At 36.8% G+C, this 14,142-nt stretch overlaps 1 protein-coding gene across 3 annotated transcripts in view; it reads left to right on the top strand.

Moving 5' to 3' along the window:
- The window catches only part of Kpna3 (karyopherin subunit alpha 3), a 64,139-nt gene extending 52,533 nt beyond the window's left edge, over window positions 1-11,606 (top strand). For all 3 annotated transcript variants that reach the window (XM_090342176.1, XM_090342177.1, XM_090342178.1), the window contains exons 11-17: window positions 3,350-3,481; window positions 4,885-5,013; window positions 8,074-8,178; window positions 8,276-8,347; window positions 8,505-8,667; window positions 9,129-9,223; window positions 10,270-11,606. In XM_090342176.1, coding sequence (XP_090198302.1) covers window positions 3,350-3,481; window positions 4,885-5,013; window positions 8,074-8,178; window positions 8,276-8,347; window positions 8,505-8,667; window positions 9,129-9,223; window positions 10,270-10,368 — 795 coding nt within the window. In that variant the 3' untranslated portion in view covers window positions 10,369-11,606. The remainder of the gene's footprint in view (window positions 1-3,349; window positions 3,482-4,884; window positions 5,014-8,073; window positions 8,179-8,275; window positions 8,348-8,504; window positions 8,668-9,128; window positions 9,224-10,269) is intronic.
- Window positions 11,607-14,142: the final 2,536 nt, after the last annotated feature.

The raw sequence follows: 14,142 nt of genomic DNA, 5'->3' as shown, positions 1-14,142 counted from the left end.
TGCCCCAGTCCACCTCCTTTAGGCTTCCTGTTGTTGCTGGCATCTCATTCATATCACTGCTTCTCTTCCATCAGAGGAGATAGTTTTACAAATTTCTGCTCAGTCTGGCCTCCAACCATGATCATCCTGATTTCAGCCTTGCAGGTGGCTACAGTTACAGGCCTGAGCCACTGATGCCTTGCTGATAATGTCTCATGTGAAGCATAGTTTGGGGATCTCATTTTGAATTGAAAACCAATTGAAAGTCCATTTATATCCTTTGATTGTATTTCTAGTGATGTTTTCTATAACAACCTGTGTGCTTGATTCTTTACCTGGTTTCTTTTTTTTTTAATTTCTTTTGGTATTTGGGGAGGCTTATATTTTGTTGTTGTTTGCCTTTATGCTTAAACTTTTTGGGGGGGAGTCAGTTGTGGGACTTCAACTCTGGCCGTGGGCTCTGTCCCTGAGTTCTTCAGCTCAAGGCTACTGTCCCACTCCTTGACCTAGGTGTTGAGGTCTTCAGCTTGAGGCTGCTGCCCTCCCTCTTGATCACAGTACCACTTCCAGTTTTCTGATGATTAATTGGAGATAAGAATCTCACAGACTTTAGTGCCCGGGTTGGCTTTGAACCATAGTCCATAGATCTCAGCCTCCTGAGTAGTTAGGATTACAGGCATGAGTCACTTCACCCTGCCTATGCTTAAACTTTTTATAATACCCTTTTCTTTTTTCTTTTTTTTTGACAGTTTAAATGGATCTTTTTATTCCTTTCTATTATTTTTGCAGGAACTTACTCTAGCTTTTCATACATCATCCCTCTATTTGGAACATTTTCTGCTATTTTCAATTTTTTTTTCAGCTCTGTTTATAGAAACTCTGATGACATAAAAGAGCTATTCTTGCCGGGCTCCATGGCTCAACACCTGTAATCCTAGCTACTCAGGAGGCTGAAATCTGAGGATCCAGTTCAAAGCCAGCAGGCATTAAAGAAGTGAAACTTCCCATTAATCACTAGAAAATGAAAAGTGGGGCTGTGGCTCGGGGATAGCTCTTCAGCTCAGGGACACTGCCTAGGCCCAGAGTTCAAGCCCCAGGACAGTGAGGCTCTGCTCACTGTTCAATTTTGTGTGTTCTCTTATTCAGATTAAATTATTTCTCTATTAATCTAACTTTTAAAAAATTACCTTTAAGTAGTTGTATAAATTAATTGCCATTTAATGAAGCCATGCATAAATATAAATGTATCTTTTTTGTTCTTTTTGCCACTCCTGGCCTTGAGCTCAGGGCCTGAGCACTGTCCTTGGTTTTTCTCAAGGCTAGAACCCTACCACTTGAGCCATAGCACCAATTCCAGCTTTTTCTGTGAATGTGGTACCGAGGAGCTGAACCCTGGTCTTTGTATGTGCTAGGCCAAACTCCCAGCCACATGAATACAGTATATCTTGATCAATATCATCCCTTTCAAAATTCTCAACTCTCCCCATTTTCCCTTCCCCTCTTTTTAATTTTGTAGGCTACACATTGAATTCTTGACTGAATTCTCTTAATTCATCTCCCCTTTTCCCCTTCACCCCATCTTACCCCTTCCAAGTACCTATTACTGGTGTTTATTTTGTTGAACTTTGCCTTTGCCTTTCTAAGGAATTTCATTGTTTGGGTCCTCTTTGAATCCACCATATTTCAGTTAAATATATTTGTATACACTTATATACCATGTATTTACTTACAACTTTAATGAAGTTAAATCTAGTTTCTGCATATAAAATATGCATCCTTTGTCTCTCTGTTCCTGGCTTAGTTCACTTAACATAATTTTTTCCCACATCTTTCCATTTCTTTACGAATGGTACAGTATAATTTTCTAGTGAATGAATAAAATTCCATTGTGTGGTAGCCCACATTTTCTTGCTGTTCTAACTTTGAGTTCATTGGTCTACCCCCTCACCCCACTTTCCCACCCACTATCATATTCTTTTTTTTTCCCCCTTAAACTCTTCTTTTTGTCTCAATCATGTTCATGATTGCTCATGGGAACATTTTTGTAGTTGTTACTTTAAAATCCTTGTTCAGTACTTGTCAGAGATTCATCTCAGCATTGTTAACAATCTTTTGTGTTGATATTTTCCTGGTTATTAGCGTGACAAATTATTTTCAGTTGTAGGCTGCTCATTTGGAGAGTGTAAGACTTTGGTTTCTGTGTAAATCATAATTACTCATTACTGCTAGAATAGGTTGCAGATCTGCCATCAAAACAGCTATAGAGATATTCCGAAAGATGACCATCTCACTGCCAAATAGATGTGCTGAGCTCTCTGGCACAGCTTTTATCCTTACCTTTTTGATGTTATAGTGTTTCTATTTTTCCAGAACATTCACAAATTATTTTTCACACTATTCTCAGGTTTGTATTAGTCCTTTATGTAATATACTTTTAACTTATTAAATACTTACTATCAATCCTTCGTTAACATTTCCCTGGTCATTTGTTGGATGAATAAAGTTTATGCTTTAGGGGGCTGGGAGTTTGGCCTAGTGGTAGAGTGCTTGCCTAGCATGCACGATGACCCGGGTTCGATTCCTTGGTACCACATACATAGAAAAAAGCTGGAAGTGGTGCTGAGGCTCAAGTGGTAGAGCTCTAGCCTTGAGAAAGTCCAAGGACAGTGCTCAGGCCCTGAGCTCAAGCCCAGGACTGGCAAAAAAAAAAAAAAGTTTATGCTTTAGAAAATGTTGTTGGATTCTGTTTGTGGATTTTATTGTTGTTTTTGTCTGGTACTAGAGTTTAAACTCTGGGCCTGGGCACTGTTCCTGAGCTCTTCAGCTCAAGGCCACCGCTCTATCCCTTGAGCCACAGTGCCACTTCTGGTTTTCTAGCAGTTAATTAGGGATGAGTCTCACGTTTTAGTGCCCAGGCTGGCTTGAACCGTGATCCTCAGTTCTCAGCCTCCTGTGTAGCTAGGATTACGGGTGTGAGCCATGGTGCCTGGCTAAGAAATTATTTTATGTCTTCTAGATTTGAAGCAACATAGTGTATTGGCCTCAATAATGTATATGAGTATTTCATTTAATTATTCAGCATCAAATTTTGAGGGCCAGGGAGGATTACTTTTCTATTTTCTTTCAAACTTATCCATTTGCCACATAAATTCAGAACTTGGGTAAAAGTATCCCATACTTCTGTGTCTTCTGATGGTGAAGAATGATTAGGGGGTTGGCATGCAAAGCACCTTCCATTACATTACTCAAAATCATCTTGCCATGAAGCTAAAACATAAAATTTGTTTACTTTTTCTGTCACTCCTCCTGAGGTGTTATGAATTTTATGTAGACAAATATGCCAATGGATTATTCTTTTTACTTCCTGTAGATCCTTGTAGACACTGTCTGGGCTCTGTCATACTTGACAGATGGAGGTAATGAGCAGATCCAGATGGTTATTGATTCAGGCGTTGTGCCATTCCTTGTGCCCCTTCTGAGCCATCAGGAAGTGAAAGTCCAAGTAAGTATTTTCAGTTTTTCTTCAGTATTACACAGTTCTTTTGGGTACACTAGTTAGTATAATCAACAAAGTTTTAGTTAAGTTTACTGGCACATCTCAGATTGCACCAACTAGTCTCCTGAGCCTGATTTTGTTGATTTCCGTTTTTGTTACTTGTAGAGATTTTCTGATGAGTATCAGAGCCACATAGCTAATTGTTCTTGGCCTTTTAGAGATATTCTCTAAGAATGTTTCATTAAGAAATATTTTTAGTACAAAATGCTTTAACAAGAAATGAGAAGAAGCCTTTTATTGTCATTTCACCCAGACAAAATGGAAACCAATCAACTTTTCTCACAAACTTGGCCCTCTACCTGTACTCCTTTCAATGGAAAGTATGGTTCAGGCTCTTCTCATTTCTCATTGTTAGCAGTTTCTTTCAGTTTTTATATAGCTTTCAAATTCATCTGTCCTTGTCTAGAGTAACAGATTTTATTTCAGACTTACTTTCTGTCCTTCAAATAATAATAGTAGCCTTCTAACTATGTATCCTTTCTCTTCTGGCTCTGATTAGTTAGGTGCCCTTAAATCTGCTCATTACACTTCTGGAAATGGAAATGTAGGCCTGTTTCGGGCCTTTAAAAATCTTTCTATGTTGCTGGGCGAAGTGGCTCATACCTGTAATCCTAGCTACCGAGAAGGCTGAGATCTGAGGATCATGGTTGAAAGCCAGCCCAGGCACAAAAGGACCTGAGACTCTTATCTTCAATTAACCTCTAGAAAATGGGAAGTGGGGCTTGACTCAAGGGTAGCAGTAACCTTGAGCTGAAGAAGAGCTCAGGGACTGTGCCCAGGCCCAGGATTAGAGCTCAGGTACAATGCCCCATGACCCACACAAAAAAAAAAATCTTTCTATGCTGCTAGTTTAACAATCGATAAAAATAGCTGTTTAAGAAAATAGAACTTTAGCTTTCCAGACTACGTGTTCGGGGCCTGCCGCGTCAAGGACGCCAGTTTGCTGTCTTTGGAGACTTTACAACCCCTCCCCTGCCTCCGTCCCTCAATAAAGTGGTTTGACCCCTGGGAAAAAAAAAAAAGAAAGTAGAACTTTATTATATTTATTTTAATATGCTTTATGTTCTGAATCTCCATTTATTAAAATAACTTAAAATTATTTTAAAGGTGATATACAGACATTGAAACTTCTTAACTCTCTTTTACATGTTTCTCTGAACTTTCATTTCTTCTTAGAAGACTTTGGTTTAAAATTCAGAATTACTGAATTTACTTATTGCTTTGTCCAGGGATGAAACAAATGTTTGTCATTTGCTTCTTATATTTTATAAATTTTTCCAGGATTGTGAAAAATACAGAATCTGTTTTATTATAAACAAACTGATAGAAAACATTTTATCTCTACCCAGACTGCAGCACTGAGAGCAGTTGGCAATATAGTGACTGGCACTGATGAGCAGACCCAGGTTGTTCTCAATTGTGATGTCCTATCACACTTCCCAAATCTCTTATCACACCCAAAAGAAAAAATAAATAAGGTAAGGCATGTAAAGTCCTCATCCTTACATTTCTATCCCTTTGCATATATCCTTTTTAAACTGTTCCCTTTTTTCTATTGTTTTTTTCTTTAAAGCCACTAGTTAAAATGAAAATTGTTTTTTAAAAATGAGAATTGTTTGAAATCTGTCTAATTTATTTGTTTCAACTTTTGTTATTTCTCCTGTTCATTAAAAAATTTTTTTAAAGATTAGACTACTTTGGTTTTATTGATTGATCAATAGCAACAATCATTAGATTAATATTTATTAGGCAAAAGAATATATAAAATCTCCCATGGGAGTGGCTAGTTTGCTTTTGTAATTGTTCGAGGCTGCCCTTCAACTGCAGTCATCTCAATTTCACCTTCCTGAGCAACTAGGGTTAGGCACATGAGCTACTGTATCTTAATAGAGCTGGTAAGGTTTTGTGTTTGTTTTTTGGTTTTGCCCATCCTGGAGCTTAAACTCAGGGCCTGAGCACTGTTCCTGCATCTTTTTGTGCTCAAGACTAGCGCTCTGCCACTTAAGCCACAATGCCACTTCTGGCTTTTTTGAGTAGTTTATTAGAGATAAGGAGACTTTCTTTCCTGGACAGGTTTCAAACCACAATCCTCAGATCTCAGCCTTCTGAGTAGCTAGGATTGCAGACTTGAACCACCAGTGGCTAATGCATTATCTTAAAATCAAGTGCCTCAACTCAAGTATCATAAAATTGTTCCCTTTCAGAGTTCTGGCTTGATACACAAAGTTATTAACTGGTGTAATTTAAGTACTTAAGTGTTATTTCCTCTTTCACATTTTTCACATATATTTTGAAGGTTTATCCATCTGGTAGTATCTATCAGAACTTCATTCCTTTTCATGAGGTTGTTTTCACCTTTTGGCTATTATGAGCAATGTTGTAATGAAAATTACAATAATGTGTATATAGCTAGGAATTGCTATGTCATGGTAATAATAGGTTCTGGAAGAACTATGAAACTGTTTTCTCTAGTGGCTACACAATTTTACATTTCCATCAGCAATTTAACTCTCTAGCATTAGTTTTCCATTAAAATATTAATGGGGCCATTCTAGTAGAGGTGGAGTCCCATAGTGGTTTTAATTTGCTCTTTTTAAAACTCAGAACCTTATACTTGGGTAGGCAGGCAGTCAGATGCTTCATGTCTAGCTCTTTTTGCTTTTCCTCTTCTCTACTTCTGCTTATACTAGAGTTTGAATTTGGAACTGTACTACTTGAGCTACACCTCAAGTCCTGGTTTATTTGTACTGTTACTGGGGCTTGAACTTATGGCCTTAAGCTCTTATTTGTCTTTTTCCACTTAAGGGTGGGGCTGTATGCTTGAGCCACACCTCTGCCTTCCTATTTTGCTACTGATTTAATTGGAAATGAACCTCACAGACTTCTGCCTGGACTGGCTTTGGAAATCCAACAGTCTTATCTCAACCCCATGAGTAGCTAGGATTATAGGTGTGAGTCATCAGCATCTTTCCTTTTTTTTTTTTTTTTTTTTTGGTCAGTCCTGGGGCTTGAACTCAGGGCCTGAGCACCATCCTTGAGCTTTCTCAAGGCTAGAGCTCTACCACTTGAGCCACAACACCACTTGCAGCTTTTCCTATGTGTGTGGTACCAAGGAATTGAACCCCTGTCTTTAAGCATTCTAGGCAAGCACTCTACCACTAGGCCAAACTCCTGGCCTTGGCTTTCCCTTTTTTTATTTTACTTTCCTGATGAGGCTTGAGCTTTGGGCCTTCTGTTCAGGTCCTTATGCTCTTTAGCTTGCTTATTTATAGCTGCCACTGGAGCCATGCCTGTAGCCCAGCTTTTTTGCTGATTGATTGGAGATGGAGTCTCTAGAGTTTTCACCCTGGCTGGCTTCAAATCTGGTTCCTCCAGAAATCAGCCTCTTCAGTGGCATGCTCTGTACATTTTTGGTGATATTAGGATTTGAAATCAGATCTTACACTTGCTACTCAGCTACATCTCCAACTCTCCTTATTCTACTTAATTTTACAAGACAGTCTCAGTTCTTGTATGGACTAGCCTGAATGACAGTCCTGTTTCTGTTCCTTTCTGATAGTGTCTTGAGAACTTTTTTGCCCAGGCTGGCTTCAAACTTCAGTCCTTCCACTCGAAGCCTCCTAAGTATAACTACCTAGTGAGCCACTGCAAATTCTGCTTGTCTTTTAGCGGGAACTAATATACGGAAATATAAGCTCTAATTAATAAGGAACGATATGTTTTGTTCACCGCTCAATCACCATTACCTAATTATATCTATCTTCACAGAGGGCTTGTGTATTTTTGAATAGAGTAGTGCATAGGTTAATGCAGCATAACTATTTTTTTTTTTTTGGCCAGTCCTGGGCTTGAGCTCAGGGCCTGAGCCCTGTCCTTGGACTTTCTCAAGGCTAGAGCTCTACCACTTGAGCCTCAGCACCACTTCCAGCTTTTTTCTATGTATGTGGTACCAAGGAATTGAACCCGGGTCTTCGTGCATGCTAGGCAAGCACTTTAACCACTAGGCCAAACTCCTGGCCCGTGGCATAACTAGTATGGATAAAAAAAAGTTTTCTTATAACCTTATTTTTTGTTTGTTTTGCTTTAGTTTTTTTATTAAAGAATTTATTAACATGGATTTTTATGTCATATTTCAAATGACATTTAACAAATAAGTATTTCCTTTTAACCTTATTAAAATAGGAGTTTTTTGATTTTTTTTTTTCCTGGTCATGGGTCTTGAACTCTGGGCCTGGGTGCTGTCCCTGAGCTCAGCTCAAGGCTACAGCTCTACCACTTGAGCCACAGCGCCACTTCCAGTTTTCTCATGGTTAATTGGAGATAAAAATCTCAAGGACTTTTTATTCCTGGGCTGACTTTGAACTGCGATCCTCAAATCTCAGGTGCCTGAGTAGGATTATAGGCGTGAGCCACCAGCGCCCAGCTAGAAGATCTTATATAACCAAATTGCTTGTTAGACACAACTCAGGTGATTTTGTTTTTATTACATACATAAAATTTGTTAAGCATAGGAAGTGCTTCATTTTGTTCAATTATAGGAAGCAGTATGGTTCCTGTCCAACATAACAGCAGGCAACCAGCAACAAGTTCAAGCTGTGATAGATGCTGGATTGATCCCTATGATTATTCATCAGCTTGCTAAGGTCAGTCATATTATGAGTTTACTACTCCTTAATCTATTTTAACTGAGACTTTTTGGGTAAAGATCATTTTTTTCTTTTTTCTTTCCTAAACTTTCAGGGGGACTTTGGAACTCAGAAGGAAGCTGCTTGGGCAATTAGCAACTTAACGATAAGTGGGAGAAAAGATCAAGTGAGTTTGGAAACGTGTTAACTGTCAGGCTTATTATTTTGGAAAGTACACTACTTTCTTACATCTATTAATTACCGATTATTTTTAATCTCTGTATTCTTCTTGGGGAGAAGATAAACATTTTAATAAAAATAATTCCCATATTTTTGTTCTGTAGGTTGAGTACCTTGTACAACAGAATGTAATACCACCATTCTGTAATTTACTGTCAGTAAAAGATTCTCAAGTGGTTCAGGTGGTTCTAGATGGTCTAAAAAACATTCTAATAATGGCTGGAGATGAAGCAAGCACAATCGCTGAAATAATAGAAGAATGTGGAGGTAAGAGTAATTGAGTAGAAAAGTAGTAGAACACTGAAATTTGGCACTCTAAAGCCAATTGATTAGAAAGAAAAGTAATAGAGTACATTGTTATTAAATGATCAAGCACATTGCTGTTATTTGTTTGCTGTCTTAACATTCCAAAATTTTTCAGAAAACATTAATTCTGTTTGTGAAGAACTCCTTTTTAAAGATTGATTTGTTTTGTTTTGCTAATAGTGGGGCTTGCGTGCAAGCCCTGAACTCTGTTCTTTAGCTTTTTCAGACAAGGCTGGTGTTCTGCTACTTGAGCCAAAGCTCTATTTCTAGCTTCTTAGTGATTAATTGAAAAATAAGGGTCCCATGGACTTATGTCAGCTTTGAATGGGAGGAGGCATGCCCTGAGATTCATGGCAATTTTCCATAGATAGAATGAACACAGTTATAATGGGCATCTCCTTAGTTATTTTGGTTTTTAACAGGTTTGGAGAAAATTGAAGTTTTGCAACAACACGAAAATGAAGACATATATAAATTAGCATTTGAAATCATAGATCAATATTTCTCTGGTGATGATGTAAGTATATATTAAACTATGGTATGTCTGCATATAAATCAAAATCTGTGTATAATGTAAATTTACTGAGTTTCCCCTTTATTAATATGAGTTAAGTTTTTTCTGTATGCTGTTAGAAATAGCCACCACCCACTTTTTAAAAATATTTTGTTAAAAATTATATATACATATATATATATATATATATAAACTTGGCTGGCTTAAAAAAATAAAAAAAATACATAGATATATAGATTTTTTTTGGGGGGTGGGTTTTGTTTTGTTTTGTTTTTGTGCCAGTACTGGGGCTTGAACTTGAGGCCTGTCTGCTGTCACTGAGATTTTTTTGCTCAAGACTAACACTCGATCATTTGAGCCACAGCTTTTCTTCTGGCATTTTGTGGTTAATCAGAAATAATAGTCTCAGACTTTTCCTGCCTGGGCTAGCTCTGAACCATGTCCTCCTCAAGATCTCAGCCTTCTGATAGTTAGGATTACTGGCGGGAGCCACCAGTGCCAGGCTTAACCAAAATTACATTGTAAAACAATTCTTGTTGCATCTGTAATCTTTTAACTGGAAAGAAATAGCAATTATAGATATGAAGTCCAGACAGACTAAGTAAATATACAGATACAGGAACTTAAGAATGAGCAGAGTTTTGTTTGTTTGTTGCTGGTCCTGGGGCTTGAACTCAGGTGTGGTCTCTGTCCCTAAGCCCCTCTGTGCTCAGGGCTAGTGTTCTACCACTTGAGCCACAGCACCACTTTTGGATTTTTCTGTTTATATAATACTGAGGAATTGAACCCAGGGCTTCATGCATGCTAGGCAAGCACTGTACTACTAAGCCACATTCCCAGCCCAAGAATGAGCAGGGTTTTTTTTGTTGTTGTTTTGTTTTTGTGGCCGCTTTTTCATTCAATTTTAAATTGTTGCATTTCTCAATAAAGTTATTACTAATTTGCCCAAATATTTTAAGTTATTAAATCATACAGAATTCCCTTCTAAGAAATTTAATTTATCCTTTCATGTACTATGGCATAATAAAGTTATTTTTTCCTTTTTATAGATTGATGAAGATCCTAGCCTCATTCCTGAAGCAACACAAGGAGGCACTTACAATTTTGACCCAACAGCCAACCTACAAACAAAAGAATTTAATTTTTAAGGTCAACTGAGTGCAGCATCTTTCTCACATTCAATATGAAGCACCACCAGATGGCTACCAAATGACAAGAACAACAGCAACAAAAGGCTCCAAACACACATGCCTCTTCGTTTCAATGCTTCTAAAGCAAGCCATGTCTCAGTCACTTTGCAGTTGCCAAAAGTCACTCTCACATGGACTGTAAATGCATATGCATGAATTCCTGAACTGTTTTAGAATTCTCCTTAACAATCTCAACTATCCTATTTTTCCCCCCCGTTCCCTGGTGCCACCTGCTGACAACTTCAGTCTCCAGTTTAGAATATTCCATAGTGGTGGCATGTCAGCTGCCCACTGATATTCCTTTGGAAAACGGTGCACTGTGGATCAAGACACTTTGGTATGATGCATATTCACGTTGGAAGACTAAGAGGTGCAGTGTGATCTGAGCCTCCATCATTGTCCTCCACAAACATATTTTCATAATCTTTATGTGGAAGAATAGATTTTAAATTACAAGCCAAATGCTTTTCATTGGTGGAACTGACACACAAAAAAAGTAACTTAAAAACAAACTTGGTTATTGGTTAAACAGATAAGTTTTAAAAAAACAAAAAAACTGTACTTCATCTACCAGTAATTGATGTGTTTATTATCTGCCTCAGAAGCCAGGGTTGGAGAACTTTAGATATTGATGGTAATGCTTTTGCCATTATACCTAATTTTTGAGAACAGCAAGCCCTATTTGACCACTCACTTCAGCCTGTGTGTTCCTGCTGTTTTGAAGTAATCAAATGCTGTGCATGGTATTTTACCTGAGCTGCAACCTGTTACAGACTTGAACTTCTGTGTAAGTTGAAAGCAAGAGTCCCTGACAACAAAATAAAAATAAACACAAATGCAAAAAAACCTTACAATTTAAAAAAAAGTGGCAAAAGTCCAAAGTACTCATTGGTGATGTTTTTTTTTTAAAAAAAAAATCTTGCTTTCAGCTTTCAGGAGTTAATATATTTTGTTTTAATTTGATAATTGGATATGGTTGATTTATATTGGGTTTAAACTGTGGAGCTTTTCATGTTTACTGTAATTTAGTCTTAAAAACATTTTTTACTTAGTAACCAGTGCTTTTGATAATGTGGTTGGCAACAAACCAGCAACTACTTAGAAGTGTTACAAGCCTTCATTCTTTGAGTATTGGAAAAGTTCATTCAGATCCTATTCTAAAAGCATCTGCGCATATTAAAAGATTCAAAGAGGGATCTGTGTAGAGGAATAATCTGCAGTTATTTAACATAAGCCTAATTTGCAGTGATTTTTAATTCTGCAAACTCTGGCTTTAATCTGTCTTTGCTTTTGGTAAATAGTCTGACCCATTTATTAATGAACGGATGTGGATTTGAAAATTTTTAAACTAAATAATTTGCTGTCACAGAAATGGTTTTGTTGCTCTTGTTTACTGGGTATAATTTCCCAATGCATTGATGTGAAGGGTTAGAAATCTAAACTAAGTTAGTTATTGGACAGGGGGTGTATTTACTGTGATGAAGATGAGATAGCTGCCATCAGAGCTTTGTGAATCAGCTGGGGTGTTTTCACTGATAAACAACATATAGCAGGTGTGCATTCATTACAAATATATGTATCTGCCAAGGTGGAGCCACTTTAAAGAGTGAGTTTTGTCTTGTATCTAAAGTGGATACAAGCGTATGTTTAAACTGCAAGATTTTTACTTGCTAGAGAATCTGTTTTAATATAGTGGTTTGGCCTCTGATTATTTATAGGTTTTATAAATTTTAGAATCAATTTCTCTTTAAGGTGGCTCAGATTTTTCAACTCTTGTGCACATAAAATTGAGTTGAAGTTCATTGTGCCTTTTTTTCTTTACCCAGATTTTGAGTTGAAGCTTCATATGGTAACTGCATCCTGTTCAAACACTGTTGTCTAAATTTTTGAAACTGTGTGGTGTTCACTAAAAGTAGGAATAACAAAGTCAAAGCAAATTAAGGTCACAAACTTCAGTGAAACCCTTAACGTCCAAATCTTCTTGATATTGTAAATTGTCCCCCTTCCAGTTTAGTTTCTTCCAGACTCTATACTTAACTGACAGTTACCTTTTAAATGTTGAACATATTGAGATTAAAATTGGGCCTCTACTGTGATGATTCCTATTTCCTCTCATGTTTTAAGTGCAAACTAACATTTAAGTGAACATTAGCATCAAGTAGTGCAGACATATGTATGCATTTGCTTGATTCAATTTGTTGTGACCTTACCAGTTTTGAATTGGAATTGCACCGTTTCATAGATAAAGGAAACTAAGTATATTACTGCACTTTTAAGTTTTCAAAACAGTGTTTTAAAATTGCATTGTTTTTATTTTTTTTTAAACTCAGTTAAAAAAAACTAAAACGTTCTTTCAAAAGAGGCATCTAAACAAACGTGTTCCTAATTTTGTATATGGGCTTAGGTTTTGTAACCAATAAAAAAAAGCTGCTATCAAATATGATAAAACATGGAAAGAATTATTTCTGAAAATAACTTGATTATGTATGGTTAAATTTAGATGTGGAATTACTTCTCAGATAGCCACAATGGGGATGAATCAGGAATTACTCTTTCATTGCATTTTGACATGTCCCTCATACTATAACAAAGATGAGCAATAACTGTTAGTGACAAATAAGAAGCACCAGTATCTTTATTAATATCCTAAACTGCCATAGTGAAGCTCTATAAACCAGATGACTTCAAACAGTAGAAATGATGGTATAGTTGTGCAGTGGAGAAGTGTGAACTGCAAGTGGTACTGGGCCAGCCTAGGCACATCTCCTTGCCCATGCCCCTTGCTTCCCAGCTTCTTGGTAATCTTGATGGTCCTTGGCTTATAGTTCTATTACCTTATTCTCTGCCTGTTATTCCATGGCTCTGTCGTCATGAATCTCAAATTTAGACACTGTAACTTTTAAAAAAAAGTCTGTTTGGGATGAGGATGTGGCTCAAGAGGTAGAATTCTTTCCTAGCAAGTACAAAGCCCTGAATTCAGAAAATAATATCTCCTCCCCCCCAAAAAAAATATAAGTAAAGGGGACTGTTTGAGAAGGTGGTGTGATAGATTTTGAGTCAGATAATCTAATTGAACTAACCTTTGAAAATGTGTAGCTTGTAGTATAGAGAATAGTAATTGGAGAATACCGTGAAAGTTTTAGCCTGTTAGAGGATTTAGCTCTAAATGAAATTGGATTAATTAAAAGAACAAAGGAACAGCCAAACTTTTGAGTGTAGAAATATTTTTACTTTTGTATAATGCTACTTCAAATTATTTTTGCAAGAAGTTAGTGAATAAGAAAATAAATGTAATAGCACTCATTTAATTTTGCCATCATTTCATTTAGAAGGGGCACCTTTTTCAGGGAATTAATTATTTAATTGTTGCAGGTAAATAATTACTGGAATTCAAGAATGACAGTTATCTCATTGTGTTACTATTTTTTTTTTAACCATGGTTGAACTCCAAGGAATTTTAATTAAATTTACTTAAGAAAGGGAGTGAAATTTCTATACATTAAGCTATGAGTGTTAAGGCATATGACTTTGTAATCTTTTTACTTACCACTTGTTTGTCCCAGGTTTAAAAGGAACTCTTTATTTAAGTACTGTACTTGAATAGATAATGGAAAACAGTGAGAAAATGATTCTCAAAAGTATTTTATATATAGTAGCAAGAGAAAGTATTTGAAAATGAATATAGAATGCAATCTGTCCTAACAATTTGTTTCCTAAGAAATGCCTCAACTA

This window comes from Megascapheus bottae, chromosome 11 (assembly GCF_031878675.1).
Source record: "Megascapheus bottae isolate mThoBot1 chromosome 11, mThoBot2.hap1, whole genome shotgun sequence".
Lineage (NCBI taxonomy): Eukaryota > Metazoa > Chordata > Mammalia > Rodentia > Geomyidae > Megascapheus > Megascapheus bottae.
Note: the sequence above shows the minus strand (reverse complement) of the source record. Positions and strands in the feature narration are given on the sequence as shown.